We start from the raw sequence: 17,009 nt of genomic DNA on the forward strand, positions 1-17,009 counted from the left end.
ATGTAGGGTGTATTAAGTACGTGAGGTGTATTCAACCATATGTGGGATTTCAATATAATAAGCCATATATATATATGACACACCCCGACCCGGAATGTCCATTAGGACTCCGAATTGAGCTGCGTTGGCTGACACCTGGAAGGTGACGAAGCCATAAAGTGTGATGATGTGGAAAAAAATGTGAATAAATTTAAACCTAAGAGTGCCTAAATACCAGAGTGCGCGAGTGAGCGGGAATGGACTCACTTCACACGTGACGTATCTCATCACATATGCTAGCTCATCACGTATCTCATCACATATGCTAGCTTATCACATATTTCATCACATATGCTAACTCATCACGTATCTTATCACATATGCTAGCTCATCACGTATCTTATCACATATGCTAGCTCATAAGTCGGAGTCACCTCTAGTGACCTGTACGACTTATCCATAGCTTAATAAGTATACCTGCACACGAGTCGGAACCACCTAAAGTGGTCTGTACGACAGGACTGGGCGTAAATAAATACGTTTAAGTGCTACGATCATGAAAACTGTGTGAATAATCGCGGGTCACCTACCAGTCGAAACCACGTATAGTGGTCTATACGATATGACTATGCACCTACCTTGGATCCAAGGTGACCGTAAAGTGCGGGAGGTGAACATCACCTGATGAACTGTGCCCTAGCCACGGGTAGGAGCACTAACACCGAGGTGCAGGTTTATGAGCTCTAAATGCATCTCATATAACATATATAACTCATAGGCAACGTGTACGACAATGTCGGAGTTGCCTAAAACATAAATGTGATCATGACATAACTCAATCATTTTATATAATACCATAACTCACCTGAACTTACCTGTGTGTTCTGCGTTCACCTTCGCAGTTCAAAGCATTCACAATAATTTTGTGCAAGTAGTATACACATGGATATGCCATAATGCAAATCTAAAACTCAACCATATCATAGTATTTTTTCCAATATATACATGTATATATAATGTGGCGTAAAACGTACAATCTATAACGCCCTACTCCCGAATTATTTATTTTCGGAAATAATTATCGGGGATAAGTCCAACTAAACACTAGTTTAATTAACTATCATTACTTATGTTTCCTTATTTTAATTTCTTGATTCCTTCCACATTGATTTATGACCAACATCCAATCACTAAAAACATAAGGTTAAATCTCATATTTTCACCAATTTCCTTCACATTGCTCAATTCCCAAACAAGGTTTTTGTTTCAACTATTGTATGGCTGCATCTAACGTCTCGTTAGATTGTCTACGTACCCTAAATGGAGATCAAGCCATTCGTAGTTCGCATTAGTACTTCAAAGCATTCACAGTAATGATATGCAGTAATCAATTTATAACCGTTTGTGAAATTATCAATCATATATATATATATATATATGTATAATAGAAAGGAAAAGACCCACTTACTTGAGTTTCATGCTACTACTCCCTAGCATGCATATCGAGACATTACAAACCATCGTCGCCTATGACCAATTATCAAATCACATCTCAGAGTTCATACCGATAAAATACACAATTTACATGAAACACATCCCTACGTAATTCAATTTGGAAGATATGCATCACCGATTTTCGATCCGTTGCTTCCAAAGATCCACATTATACCTTTAAGATAACATCCTAAAGTCCCATTACGATCTAACGGTCGGATCTCCGCCAATTGCCAAAACTAAGTGGTGGTTAACCTTTTATTTTATGAACTTACAAATCCAATTAAGGAAGATCCGTTTATCGGATTCCTGATCCGTAAGTTCCTATGCTCCTCAAATATTACATACTCTAACATACTAAAGTTTGGTGACAATCCAATGGTCAAATTGTGGATTCATATAATGACCTATTAACATAATGTAGAGAATTTAGATTCTAACAATCAACCTATGTCATATGACTAGCAAAACTGAACTCAAAGCATCTAATTACTCAAAGCATCCAACTATTTCCAAAAATTATCACAATTTACAGGAATGAAGATCTCAATGGGTAGAGTAAACTTTATACCTGCAGCCAAGGCCAATTTGGCTTAGAAAGGCTCCAATTTCACGAAAACCCACCGGAACCCTAGTTTTTTGGTATTTTCGATTCGATTTCATGGAAGCTCCGACGCCCTTACCATCACTTGGGCTTTGTTCTTGAGGTTGAGAGGAGCCTATTGGTAGTGACAATTGGCTGAGTTAGCTTCACGATTTGTGGATTGCTGCCTAACACCCACACGTACAACTGGTGCATCTCTCCCAAATCTAAGGTCAAATTGTATGAATTTAGGGGTAGAAATGATAAAGAGAAGGCTAGGGAGGTGTTTCTAAGTGATGGTTTGGCTTAATTCACCAGAATTTGGTTGGGAAACCATCAGTTTCTATGGTTCCTGTCAGCCGGGTCACACTGGTCAAGGAAGACCCGTTTTGGGTTCCCTCTTTTTCTTCTTCTCTCCTTTCCCTCCTGGTTCTTCTCTCCCATTCGTCACTCTCCCTCTCTCCTCATCTCTGATTGGGCAGTGCATTCTCCTTCATCTCTCTCTCTTTCGCTGCAATCAGGCAGCCATCCCCCATCCTTTTTCTTCTTCTATTTTCTCCCACAACCCTTTACATAAAATAAATAATATATAATGATAAGAAATGAATAAGATAATAAATAACAATCCTTACCAACGTACTTTTGGAATACGGTAAGGTAATAGTTCATACGCGTCATGAACTAACGATCAACGAAAATCAATACCCTCGTCTCTAGGGTATTCTCGTAAATTTCACATTTTAAGATTTATAAAATAATAAAATTTGGGACGGGTTGTCACAATATATATTAAAAAAAACAAAAACTCAATTCCCACCATAATGATTTAATTATTCAGATTCGACCAAATTCGTTTGGTCTACTTTAATCTTTACTCTGTCCGAGGAGGTTTTTATTCAAACACAATGGAAGACAGTATTATATTCGCAACAAGAGTTAGATTCTTGCTTTTTTTATTATTTTTTTCCAAATTATGATTCTCTATGCGTAGTGTGTATAAATCTATACTATTATTAAGAGAATCCTTCTTGTCAACTTTTTTCCTATTTTGCCCTCACTTTTGATACACACTATTGACAAAAAGGAGGGCAAAATAGTAATTTTGTACCTTTTGACAAAATGACAATCGTATCCCTATTTTACCCTCTTTTTTTTTTTGAGAAATAACAGTCATATACTTATTTTTGTAATTTTACCCTCACTTTTAATACATAAAAAGTTGACAATGAGACTTCTCTTAATAACACGTTTTATACACAATATTTATATAAGGATGACAAATTAGGAAAAAAAAGGGGAAAAAGTTGACAAGGAGGCTTCTCTTAATAATAGTATAGAAAAAAATGCATTTATTAAGAGAAATTGTTCACACACACAAAATGTGTGTTCTCTGTTAGTACATAGATAAGAGAACTAGAGAAGAAAAGGGTCACAAAATGCAAGAAGTACCCTAATTACAATTTAATCGAAAAGTTTAGAGCATCTTTAAAAGAGATGTAAAAAATCTAGGTGGAATGTCATTGTGCATATTTGACATCAAAAGTCTATCCAACCGAAGTGTTATTTGCTTATTGAATTTGAATACTTTGTGATTAGATTTGACATTAAAAGTCAAATTTGACATTGATGTCAAATTTATTTTTAATTCATTTTAATGATGGTTTCCTTATTTAACTAACATTTCAACCAATAAAAATTTTGTTTTAATATTTTTAATAACTACAACCATTTAAAGTTCTATATAAATAAATAAAAAATTTGATAATTTAGTTGAAGAAGCACTTGTCATATTATCAATTATAATTTAACTCTTATAATTTGAGATTTTCGAATGTCTTAAACATCGTAAATGTTAATAGATGGTCCATTTCATAATTTGTCCTAGAGTAGTACTTGCCACCACATATTTAAATATCGATATTATCGGCGAAATATCGCCGATAATATCGATTTTTCCGGTCGGCGATATTTTAACTGGTTTCCGTGGGGTTTTCGGCCAAATATCGCGATATTATCGATAATATCGATAATATCGCGATATTTGGAAATTATCGGCGAAATATCCATGGACGGTGGAATCGGAATCCGAGGCGACGTCGGAGAAGAACGCCGGAGACGGTGGGGCGATTCCCGGGCCGGTTTCGTCCCAAAAACCTTGCAAAAACACGAATCTTAACATTAATTTCACAAATATACATCAGATTTCACAAATATACAAACGATTCAAGGCAGGGTGAAGTCGGAGAGATTAGGGTTTAGGGTTTCATGGAATCTCACCTGACGAAGCGGAATACGAACGATCCTTGCTCCGCGGCGCACCTCTGACTTCGCCTGAGCCACGATCAACGGCGATCTCTGTGTGTGTGTGTGTTTGGGAGAAGAGAGATCGGAGATCTCTTTTTGTATGTGGGTGTTTGGGAGAAGAGAGATCGGAGAAGGGAGAAGAGAGATCGGAGAATGGAGATGAGAGATCGAGAGATCTCTGTGTGCATGTGTGTGTTTGGCAGAAGAGAGATCGGAGATCTCTGTGAGTCCGATCTCTGTGTGTGCGTGTGTTGGACTTGGATCCGATGTCAACCTGTGGAGCTCTCTGTGTGAGTGTGTGTGTGGGAGAAGAGAAGGGAGAAGAGAGATGGAGAAGGATGATCGAGAGAGAGAGAGACTGAGGAGCTCTGTGTGTGTGTGTGTGTTTGGAAGAAGAGAAGGGAGAAGAGAGAACGAGAAGGATCGAGAGAGAGAGACTGAGGTGTGGTCTGCGTGCGTGCGTTGTGTGTGCGTGCGATGTGTTTTTGACAGTGATGATGTGTGTGGGTTCCTCCTGTCAGGAGGATAAACTCACTCAATAGTTTTACAATTATTTAGACAATTTCATGCAGCTTTTACAATATTGTGGTTCTAAAGTGTAAAATATTGTACTAATTCATTATATATAAATGATTATGGTGTGTTTAGACTTCTTTCATTAATTACTACATATTTTCTACACTCATAATGTTTGTCAGATCGCTATATAATCAACTTGATAATGTTAAATCCATCATGCAATGCATTTCCTTCCAATTTTTTGTGATAAACTAATAGATAATTGACTAAATAAACATCCTACAAAGTTTCAATAAAAATTTCCAAGTTTTTCTTACAATTTCCGTGGTTTCCATGTAATTTTTATCGATATCGATATTTTACCGATATTTCCATCGATATTTCCGTGTTTTCGGACTACCGATATTTCCGATATCACCGATATTTTCTTCCTTGCTTGCCACACCATAAATACAGTCATAAATCTGAATATTTGTTGATGCAAGGGGCCTACCACTAACTATTCACCGACAGCCTAACACCCAAAAAATTGACTAATTCTATTTTATAATTTTGCAAAGGACTAGTTCTCAAATTCAAACTCTTGTCCTCTTTATAATTTTGATGAACTTACATGCTTACTTAATAAAAATAAGAAAATAAATGAATGAAAGAAATTATAAATAGAAAAGGTAGGAAAAGCGAAGTTAATACAATTTCTAATTTTTAGTAATTTGTATGCAGGGCATGGAGTTCGGCAGCAAAGTAAACGTCAGTGCTTTAAATTGGGATAATAAAAGAATTTTAAACACATTACTTGTGCAGTTGCATATATCTAGTACGCTCCGCAGAGCTGAAATACATGACCAAACAAGAAAGATATCAATTTTGTTATAAAGAAGGAGAGAGAGATCTAACCAACGCAAAACCTACATATTTTTTTACGTCTTACACATTCTTGTTAGTTTTTATTTATTGATTTTTTCAATTCAATATGACGCCTCTCGAAAATTGAGAAGGTGTGTGAGAGGTCCAAATAGGTGTGTAAATAATATAACCCTATTCAAATACTGTTGTCTATGAGATTTGAACCAAGTTGATATTCAAGTATATGGTCATATTCTCGAAAAGCATTTACCTTTTGTTCTTCTAGTATTTGTTTTGTGGTTTGGAATCAATTTGCTGGTGATTTTCGCTTTGATTTTCCTTTTGTTTAATTTGGTCCCACTGAACAGATTTCTTTATTTTTCCTGTTAAAGTTTGTTCTCAATCATTAGGCTACTTTGGTGATCAGCAGAGGCTTCCTTGTAATACAAGCAACATAAATCACCATCATTTGAGAGACAACAATGCTTCAACATCTAAATTTTGGACATTCTCAACGAGAAGGTGGTTGTAACATCCATATCATGCTTCTGCACTCCAGACATGAACTAACCCATCCACTGATGCATAAAACCCAAATTAAACGATTCATCTCTCGGGCACGTCGCTTCGTTATTTACCGATCATCAGATGCGCCAAGGAGGTGTGACGGATGCTGCCGCAACATCGATAAGGCCACTTAAACATATCATTCAACATAAACAATGAATAGTTCCCTCGATATGAATTGGACTATCAGCCGAATGGAGGAGTTGAAAGAAAAATGTCTGTGAATGCCGATAACTTTAACACAAGAGTCCTACAGAAGTTTCAAACAATACCTTTTAACATAAGGTAGAGAAACGCAAATCCAGTTTTCACAGCTAATCCCCAGTTCTGGAAATAAAAAACTCAAACAGGACACCGTTGCATACCCGATCTTCACCAGTGAGACGTACATATTTCTATTGCTCAAAACCACATGATATAAACTAAAATAGCAATCAAAAACCACATGATATAAACTAAAATAGCTAAAGCATAACAGCATTTCTTAATCATAGATTGGTCCTTCAAAGACCTATCTTTGTCAATCGAAATCTCAATCTTTACATGGTTGTTTAGAGATAACATAGTCAATTCAGATTCCCTAACAAAGGATTCTTGAAATCAGGCCCGAACGCAAGGGCTATAACATCACTTACTGCCACTTAAAATTGACCGAAATCAATTTGAAATGGCACCGAATCACAAAACAAGCACGTAAACTATATGTATTCTGCAAAATAAGTACTGCTAACAAAATCAGTCTAGAACAAACATAAATCAGCAAACTACCTCACCCAGTTAACTCATTGCAACACACATGATCAGAAAATAACCTCTACTAAAACTAATTCATAGAAAGAAAGCCTTGAAATTAAACTGATGGAAGCAGGTTCACTACTTTTTTTAATTAGAAAACCACGTCCTGCTGGCAGCATGATCTACTAAGCAAACTGAGCCACTCAAATCACTTTCCTCGTCAAATTGCGACTATAACATGCTTTCACCCTTCTCCATTTTCTTTCCTTTCCTTCTCTCTTTCGGCGAGAAAGCACATTAGTTGTCGTCACAAATGTTGTTGCTTCATCAAAACTTATCATTAATCTAGAATAAACAACAAAGTGCCAACCCCCCACCCCCTCCCCCCCTCTCACACCTCCGCCACCCCCCCCCCCTCCTCCCACACCTCCTCCCCCCCCAACATTCACACATGATATAATCTCCAGAGTTTCAAAACAAATTTCCACGTCAAAGCTGTACAAATAAACAATGCTTAGCGCCTGCGATAAATACCAAACTGCAAATCACATACGAAAGGCATATCGAAAATCCATTCCATAAAACCTGTCAAAATTTATATATTTCATACTGAATTTAAAGTTATTACAGCGTTATAACCCAACACATGATGAGTACCTCATAAAAATCTAAACTTTGAGCTCAACAACAAATAATTTTCCTTACCCAATTGATTAAAACCGCTGATTCACTAACAAAACCCACCAATTTTCCTCTCGGAATCAAGAACTTCATCTACTGTTGTTGAGAATTGACCCGAGCGTGCCCAAAACTGCGAAAGCCAAGAGGGGGCTAACATCCAAGGTATCAAAAATCGGCGGAATTATATTGCGAAAGAGGTTCAAATAAGGATCGCAGAGGTCCCGAATCGCGGAAAGTGGCTGACGGTCCCAAGGAATATTGGGGAACCAGCTGAGCAAAACCCTAACCATCAAAACCCCGCTGTAGATATCGAGCCATTTGGAGAGACCGGCAGCGACAACCGTCAAAGGGGTATTCAAATTACCGCTCGGGCGGTCCCTGAGCGCCGCAAAGAAGAGGGGTCCGGCGGCGGATCCGATGGAGGGTCCGAATTGGGAACCGAACTTGACGAGCGAAATTGAGAGGCTGCGGACGGCGGCTACTGTTAGGGCGAAGAGGGTGGTGATGGTGCGAGTGGGGAGGTGGGTTAGGGGCGACGGGGGCTGAGATGGGTTTTGGGGAGTGAGGGTTTGGGGGTTCGTAGTGAGAGTGGCGCAGATGGGTCTGAGGGAGAGTTTGGGGATTGGGTTGGGATTGGATTTGGGATTGAATTTGAGAGTGGGAGTGGGAGAGAAGAAGGGTTTGAATTTGGAGTTTGGTTTGATGGGGGTTGAGATGGGGAAGAAGATAACTTGAGAAGCCATGACTGATGCCATTGCCATGATTTGGGGATGGATTATCTGTTGTGGTGAAAGAAGGATTATCTGTTGTCAAAGAAGCAAAGTCACTGAACTACGGTTGTCTGGTGTATATACGCCTGCTTTGCTTTTGGCACTAATGGCATATTAAAATATTTTTCTTAAACACGTAGGCAAATTGGTTTGCGCCCTGAAACTTGTGATTTAATTTGTTTGGAAACAAGTTATTCATCCTTTTTAAGCCCGGACATGTTATGAGGAATTTTTCTTTATTTATAGTCCTAGTCATATTTTTTTTATCTTACTTTATTAGTTCGAAGCATCGAATTTGGATCCTTTTATATTTTTTTTTTATCTTACTTGGGCTGCAATCTGCACATTTATCACTAAGTCACTTACTGTGGTTATTTAATTAAAACTTTCCTCTTTGATAAAAAAATTGTCCTTTAAAGCTCTATTTTGGATCGAAGTTTTAAATATATTTTTAAAGGGACTGGCAAATTTAAGCATCTATACTCACGAATTCATAGACTCAAACTTCCGCTAGGCCAAAGCTGAGAGACCGAGACGACATTTTTATGCTAATGGTCATTTGAAAGTTAATGTCGCTCTCTATAATATATCTTTACTGACCTCTAATTATGGGCATATAAAATGTTAGCTGACCCAATTTCAATACTGATAATTCTTAGTTACTCAAGAATGTGTAAAAGAGTTTCTGTTGAAAACTCTTTATAGTTGTAGACACATAAATTTCGTTTCTAATGGTCAATCCACAAAACTTCCAAAAAGCTTCGTATTTATGTTGAAACCAGTCCATATAAATCATTTTGTATAAATTATTTGTATAAAAAAATTAATTAAAATAAATAAACAGTTCGAAATATGAGAATTTATTGACTAAACAAACCCTTATCTATTTGTTTACAATTGATTTTTTTTTTTTGTCAAATTTGTTTACAATTGATTGAATAAACTGTTTTTTTTTTAATCTAAATCCTAGCTTATCTCGTTTCTTCAAAAAAATCCTAACTTATATGGTCTAAATTTTAGATCGAAGATGGAATGTGGTCAACAAACTAGTTTTCTAAAGAAGAAAAAACCTACAAAGCAAATTAATCCATTCAAAAATTAGGATATCAGGGTCTTCTAAGTTTTAACTAAAATGGTTATTGAAATTGACATAATTTTATTTTGGTCATTGATAATGAAAATCAATAGATGTTCTCCCTCGTATTTTGGTATTATCGATCGATTTGTGCATACATACAAAAATCTTTCTCATTATTATAATGGATCTTTAAGAAAAAAGAGTTTGTATCGAAAAAAATATAAATTTCGTACAAGGTACACTATGGCAACTAGATTGAAGTTGATAAAATAAAAAAATATAATACAAACAAAAATAGAAAATTCATCTGTCAAAAGTCATTTTGGCTGAAAAACGGGAATCCAGGTACACGACTTGAAGTCTAGTTTTGTCTGTCTGGTGGTAGCAAAATCATCCCTCACAAATTACGAGAGAATTTTCAATGTGACCGTTACTGAAAATTTCCTACCATTTATATAAAAATATGTGGTGTACCACTCGTGTTCCCATTTCTCCACAAATTACAATATTTGATTCACAGATGTGCATTGATAATTCGAGTGTAAATGTATTGTGGAATGCTCTTTACCGAATATGCCCTGAACAATTCCCAGGAATCACAACAATTGAGTGTTGAGCCAATGAATAAGAAAGAAAAGCTCTAATCGGATAAATGGTCTCCGTGTTGATAAGGTATTCGTAAGATAGTCCATGTGGTAAAAACATTCGGATTTAAACCTCTGTTGTCTAAGTCTATTAGAATTTATGCCATTCTATCATTTCTCGGTTAGGCTTGACAGAGAAAAGACCACTTTCCGGCCACCTCGCCAGCCCACACCCTTCAAATCCCTCAAATGCATCCACACGCCGCTGTCTTCCAATCCCAACCCATCAAAGCACCCGCCGCCGCCTCCCCAAAACCCTGGCTCCGCCTCCCCCTTCTCCTGCTCCAGCCTTACCTTCTCCCCCTCCTCCCAAACCGCCGAGCTCATCCCCTTAAAACTCCAAACTTTGATCTCCGAGTTCCAATTTCTCCCTGAGCCGATCGACAAAGTTAAACGCCTTCGGGTCAGGTTGATTCGAACCGGATCATGGGCTGCACCGCCCGAGTGTGGCTTGGTGGTGCCTTCGATTTCGAAAACTTGGCCATTTGAGATTGCATTTTCTTGCAAAGTTTTTCCAATTCCATGACCCTGCACTGCATGCCTTGCATATGTGCTCTGAGCTTCTCATTGTCATCTAATAGATCGATTTTCCGAGCAAAAAGCACAAGTTGTACATTGGCATCATCTTTCCTCAATCCTCTACTTTCGGCCTCAGTAACGGCGCTATAAGGAGAGTCGGTGTAGGACTTGGGATTGTTGGTTGTGTGGAGTAACCTTTTGAGCTTGGATTGCTGATAGACAAGAGCTTGGACTGTAGATTTTGATGAAAACTTTGTGTTCTGTGAAAGGAGTACGCAAGTCTCTGCTTAGAGTTTCCCATAGTTCAACACACAACATATCTTCATCTTTTCGCCTTCGGACTGTCATGGGCTGCACCGCCCGTGGTCGACGGCGCGTCACCAGAGGAGGTGGTCTTTTCTCTGTCAAGACTAACGGAGGAATGACAGAAGGGCATAAATCCTAACAGACTTAGACCACATAGGTTTAAATCCAAATTTTTTTACAACAGAGACTATCTTCCGAATACCTTATGACCACGAGACCATTTATTCGATTAGGCCGAAAGAAAAACCTTCAGGTTTCTGTAAGTTTGACCGACCCTGACCGACTTCGACGACGTAAGTGTAGACCAACGAACCAATAAGCGACGTGCATGCATGCGCCACATCTTCAAGGCTTTCACCACTTTCATCCATCGTCTTCAGCGGCGCTGGCTAGACACGCGTCCACACACGGAGACAGATCAAGAAGTTAAAGATAACTTGAAGCTCCGCATCAGAATTTGGTTCTTCTGGTATTCTGGTGATTCTCTGCATATTATTCTTGATCAATACTTGTGGACCGACATGAGTGTTGGGAGAAGGAGAATCGTAGCAGCCGCAGCAGTATAAGATGGAAGAAGACATAGTCAATGAACAACCCAAAAAACCATCTCTGTGGGAGATGACGAAACGGCTTTTTCTTTGTACAAATCTTCCCCTTAGGGTTCCAACATACTTGGAGAAGGCCAAAGCCCTATTTAATCAAGTTCAAGCTTACTTCTTCCCTCCTAATTTAGAGTAAGTGATATACTTCTTCAATTTCTCATTTATTATTATTTTCTTTAAGTATTTTCGAAGAAAAATAGTTGAAATTATTGATTACGATTTTGTGCTAGTTATGAGATTAATTTCGTGAAGAAATGAAAACGACACACTATTTTCTCTCTCAACACGTTCATGTTTAATTTTTTTTATTTTCATTTGATTTATTAACTTTGATGCTAAAAAGTAAGCATGAGTGTCTAGGATGAGTAAATTAAGGCGGTGTGATTATCATTTCCCTAGTTTGTGTTTGGATATACTCATAGTTTGTCACTTCAATATTGTTTTTTATTTATATTGATATTGTGTTTTTTGGGTGGAAGTTCTAGGGGCAGTATGGGGAATATAGAAGTTGAGCCTGGTAGCGGTGGCGGCAGCGATGGAGGAGCTGGAGAGAAGGTTAAGGAGGTGGTTAGGGAGAGTTATGGGAAGGGCAGAGACAAGGTGGGGGACTCGGCGGAATCAGCAGCCAAAATAGAAGGAATAAGTGAAAAGGAGCTCTTCTGACGGTGATAATAATAGAGAAAGTAAAGGACCTCAATCTGAGCTCTAGCCTACTAGCTATAATCCAAGTAAAAGCGTAAAACATGAATTTTGGTCTTCTTATTCTCGAAGGTGTTCTTGTGTAGTACTACTTGTATGCATTTAAATTGTTAAAGTAACTGGAGTTTGGTAGTTGGAGACGCTTGTGTACTGATTCTACTGAACAATAGTACGTCGCATATTTCAAGAGTGAAACTTGAAGGACACTTGTCTCTATTTATATCACGACACGTGCTAAATAGACTTGTTTTCTTTTTAGCATAATTCGATCAAATGGAAGTCTGATGAGTAATGTTATACTAGTACATTTTTTACCAGGAAAACTAATGAAAAGGGTTTGAAAACTAATGAAAAGGGTTTGAAAACTTTGAGTTTTAATGATAAGGACAAAATAAAGGGTAAAGTGAATAGTACCAAGATTGACTTTTTAGTGTAAAAATGTGATTTTTCGTTAAAGTGAACAGTACCGAGAGCTTTTCATTAAAGTTCCCTTTTTTACCACATGCGAACCGAAGGTAGGGCTTATTAACAGACGGTGGTCTTCATCTTTGTTAGAGTCGGAATTTTTCACGTGCCCGAAATATGGTATGCCACTAAAAAGTGTTGTAATACAAATAGTAGATTTTTTTTTTTAATATTCAATCATTTGAGTTGGATGTACTGAATTGTCTTTCTGGTACATTGAAGGGAAAAAATTTCTCCAATATATCAAGAAGTGTTTTCGGCACATTACAATTTTCTTCTGTTAAAGAGGTGTACACATAACGGTTGTTGTCAGTTGTTGTTCCCCTTCAAAGGTAGGTTCTTGCGCATTACTCACTCATCCGCTACTAGAAACACCACTTTACGTTTGATTTGCATGTTTTAAGCATGCTGCCAGCATTCATTCCGGCCAGGATTGGACTCTCCAGCATTCAAAATCTGAGACTCGGTTTAGAAACAATCTTTCGAAATTCGAATCATCACGGGGATTTCGATCCAATCGCCTGGAAAGGCAAAATGAAAAAAGGAACGATTCTGTGCGCAGAGACTTGAATCGAAGTCCTATCTTATTCTCTTTTGATATATAGATAAAAGCATGCAATGCAAGGGAAAAACCTACAACAATATGAAAAACGTGGTAATATCCAAAATAGGGAGTCGCTCTTTCGAGAATGCAAATCCCATAAAGAGACTAATAAACCCATTAAGAGGATAAGTTATTGGATCAATCAACATATGGAGAAATTTTCCATTGTGATCGTCACACGAGATGGTACATCACGTGTTTTTATATAAATGGTGAGTTCTGTGCGTTAAAATGTTAATAACTTAAAAATTAAAATTTTCTACCACTTACATAAAAACATGTGGTGTACCATCTGTGTTTTCGTCACAACTAAAAATTTCTCTGACATATGAACGATTTGCAAATATATAATTTTGCTTTTTCAAGTATGGAATGGCATCGATTTAATTATATATTCTAATCGGTAAAGTATCGACTTTATTCCCTCTGAATTCCCTACTTGAGTTGGGGGACGTTGAGCAAAAAGGGACTCTTCATGTAATGCATTTTTTTAGTGAAGTTGCTTTAACTTTAACATGAGTATTATTAAATAATAATTATAAAAAGGATGAATACTAAGATCATCTTTAGAGGAAGAGTCAAAATGTCTATATTAATAATAAGAGTATAAAATGACAAAATTAGTGTTTTTTCAACCAAAATGTCCATTTCTATATGGCATGATGTGGATTGACAGTAAATGTGGTTGTTGTCAATTTTAACAACTTCTAATCTATTTTTAGTGGCTAATAAATGCTTTTTTGTTGCAGTCCTATTAGATTAGGAATGTGATTGTGTAAATTCTATTATATCTGAGATATCTTTATGGGATTCTACCATATCTCTTAGACTATATATTATCCTATCAGAATTATAATCCTATTAGGATAAGGATTTAGCCTTCACTACTACTATAAAGAAAGGCATAATGGGGTGAGATAACACACATCTCACAATCACACATCTTTCCTTCTTTCTCTATGTGCCGCACCCCCTTTCTCTTTGGCCTCCATAATGCTTCGATAAATTATGCATACAACACGTTATCAGCACGCTCTTGACGTTGTGTTATAGAGAGTTTGTTCTTTAATCAAAGGAGTATTACATTTGAATCATTCTTTTATAATTAGTTTATAATTTTCTTGAATTGATCTACTTGCTATTGATTCAATTTAATTTTTTTTATTTGTTGAACGGGATACAATGCATTGAAGATGAAATTTCAGCTTTCCGAGAATGATCTTTTACAAATTCAAAGGCTTTTGTTGTTTTCTACCAATCATGTACGCTTAAAATAAAGAAGGATATTTGAAACGACCATGAAGCATGAACCCCCTATATTTATATTTTCATTCCGATATATATATATATATATATATATATATATATATATATATATATAAAGTATATGATTCATATACTTGTTAATATATATACACATGTTTCATGCATTATGCAATTATTATTTTGCCATGTGGAATTTGTGAGTCAAAACATATAAATAAATTAGAAGCAATTTAGGATTTTTCAAACCCTAGAGAAGCCGAAAAAAAAAGAAAAGGGAAATATATGGCGTGGCTGCGGCTTGCCACCGTTGGCACCACCGCCGACCACCGCAGCTGGCCTGCAACCCAGCTGCGTGGAGCACACATGGGAACAACGTTGTTTGATGCCTAGACCACAAGGTAATAGCCCTTTGGGCTTTATTGCACACGCACGATAACCCAAGCCCTTGGCTTGGTAGGGTTACACGGGCCCGCAGCCCTAGCTTAATTTTTAGAGGCCTGCATCTTTCTTGGATTATGTCATACCATGTCCTTGGCCCAAAACCAGCAGGCCCATGCTGCTGGGCTTTGTCCCGTGCTCTTGGCCCGCCTGTAGCAAGCCCGCTTTGCTTGCTGGGCTTGAACTACCCAGGCTTAAAACCCAATCCCAGCTTCGGCTGGGCTTCGCGAGCGCCAACCCGAAAGCTAGCCTTTGACTAGGCCTTCTTCGGCGCCCTGTTTTGGCCCAAACTAGTAGCATTCGCTGCTGGGCTTAACCAGACAACATGACCTAGAGGCCCGCAACTTTCCCCGAGGCCCAATGACCTGCAGCCGTGCTGCAATGCCTGTCCCTACACCGTAGCCAACCCAATAAGGCTAGGCAACATTATTTTTTCGACCTAATGCCAATTTTTGGCATGCTCGTGTTATAAATCATACCTAAATATTTTTTTTGGGTACTTTGGTTTACGCTGATAAATTCTAATTTAATTATCACTTGGTCTATCGCCAACCGAAGCTAATATGACTCGTTTGTCATTATTTTTGCTTCCACGATTGACTCCTTTTGGTCCAAATCTATTGAATTAATTAAAAGTAATCAGCAGTCCATTAATCTGATAATTAATAAATTATTGACTTAAAGATCACTTTTGGACATTAACGATTCAATAATTTATTTTTCTTCTTTGAACTGTTAACATCCTTTCGTTGTCTCGAAGCTCTCACACTTGAGTTCCCGAAGCAACTCAAATCCACTACACTTAAATCAGCATATTATATTATGTGTTCTTGCATGAACCTCTCTTTTATGAACTAAACATTCATAACTAAATTGAACCTGTAGTTTCAAATTTAGTTCCTTTGAAACCTGAAGTTTTCATAAAACAATACACCCATGAACACCTAACATTTTTCATGTAAACCATGTCATAGAATCCAAATGTTCTACCTTTGATGCTTATGGATATTTTATTGCCCATAACACTATTCACAATCTTGTTCCCTCCATTTAGTGATTGTCGAATTGTCACAAGTTTGATTTCCCTTATTTGGACGTTTCTAACAGAAACCACTTTATGTGGGTACAAGACGTAAATCTCCACTTGACTATCAAGAAGCTGAGAAACCATTGAAGCCAACAATGGTATGAAAGAGCTGAATAAGCCTTCGCCATGATCTTCATTTGAAAACTTATGCCCGAAGCATTACACAGGGAAATACCTCCCGAACGAGGATTTCATGGCTTTTTTGCTCACTTCTATGAACCGTTTAATCATGAAAGATATTGCCTGAAGCACACCATGATTACGTCCATGAATGAGTATGATTCTGAAATTTATAAATCCGATCGAATTTTGACTGGAGAGTACTTTTCTCGTCATTCCAAGTTTCTAACTCGCTTTTGAAAAATAGTGTAGAGAATAGAAGTTTACCAAAATTTTGGATCTGATTACTACCATAAATATGAGACAATGGTACAGATACGGTTAGGGTCTACTGAATGGTGGTGCCATACTTTGGCAGGTATACATCGAAGGTCATGCTGCTTTGGGAGATGTGCACCAAATGGTATTGCTCTGCTTTGGCAGAGGCGTACCGAACAGACCCCTTCAGCTTTGGCTAGAGCCTACCAAACCCAAATCTGGGATTGTCTTTCACAATCCAATTTTGAGTTTGTTTTTACAACATATGGTAGAATCATGGCCTGCCAAGGTGTGGCATCATACCTGAAGTGTGATCTTTGGCACCTAAGACCTAAAACTTTAAGAATAAGGGATATTGTTCCCAAACTTCAACCCTGCAGAATCTACTTCCATCTCAATGGAATAGATAATTGGTTATGCACTTGTTTGTTCCCTTACCAATATC

The 17,009-nt window shown here is 37.5% G+C and overlaps 1 protein-coding gene across 1 annotated transcript; it reads right to left on the reverse strand.

The window, feature by feature from the left end:
* Positions 1 to 7,601: 7,601 nt before the first annotated feature.
* LOC126582786 (ylmG homolog protein 1-2, chloroplastic-like) lies at positions 7,602 to 8,555 on the reverse strand. Its single transcript, XM_050246981.1, has one exon. It carries the CDS (start codon positions 8,467 to 8,469, stop codon positions 7,798 to 7,800), a length of 672 nt encoding a protein of 223 aa, XP_050102938.1. The 5' UTR covers positions 8,470 to 8,555; the 3' UTR covers positions 7,602 to 7,797.
* Positions 8,556 to 17,009: the final 8,454 nt, after the last annotated feature.

Source organism: Malus sylvestris, chromosome 9 (genome assembly GCF_916048215.2).
Source record: "Malus sylvestris chromosome 9, drMalSylv7.2, whole genome shotgun sequence".
NCBI lineage: Eukaryota > Viridiplantae > Streptophyta > Magnoliopsida > Rosales > Rosaceae > Malus > Malus sylvestris.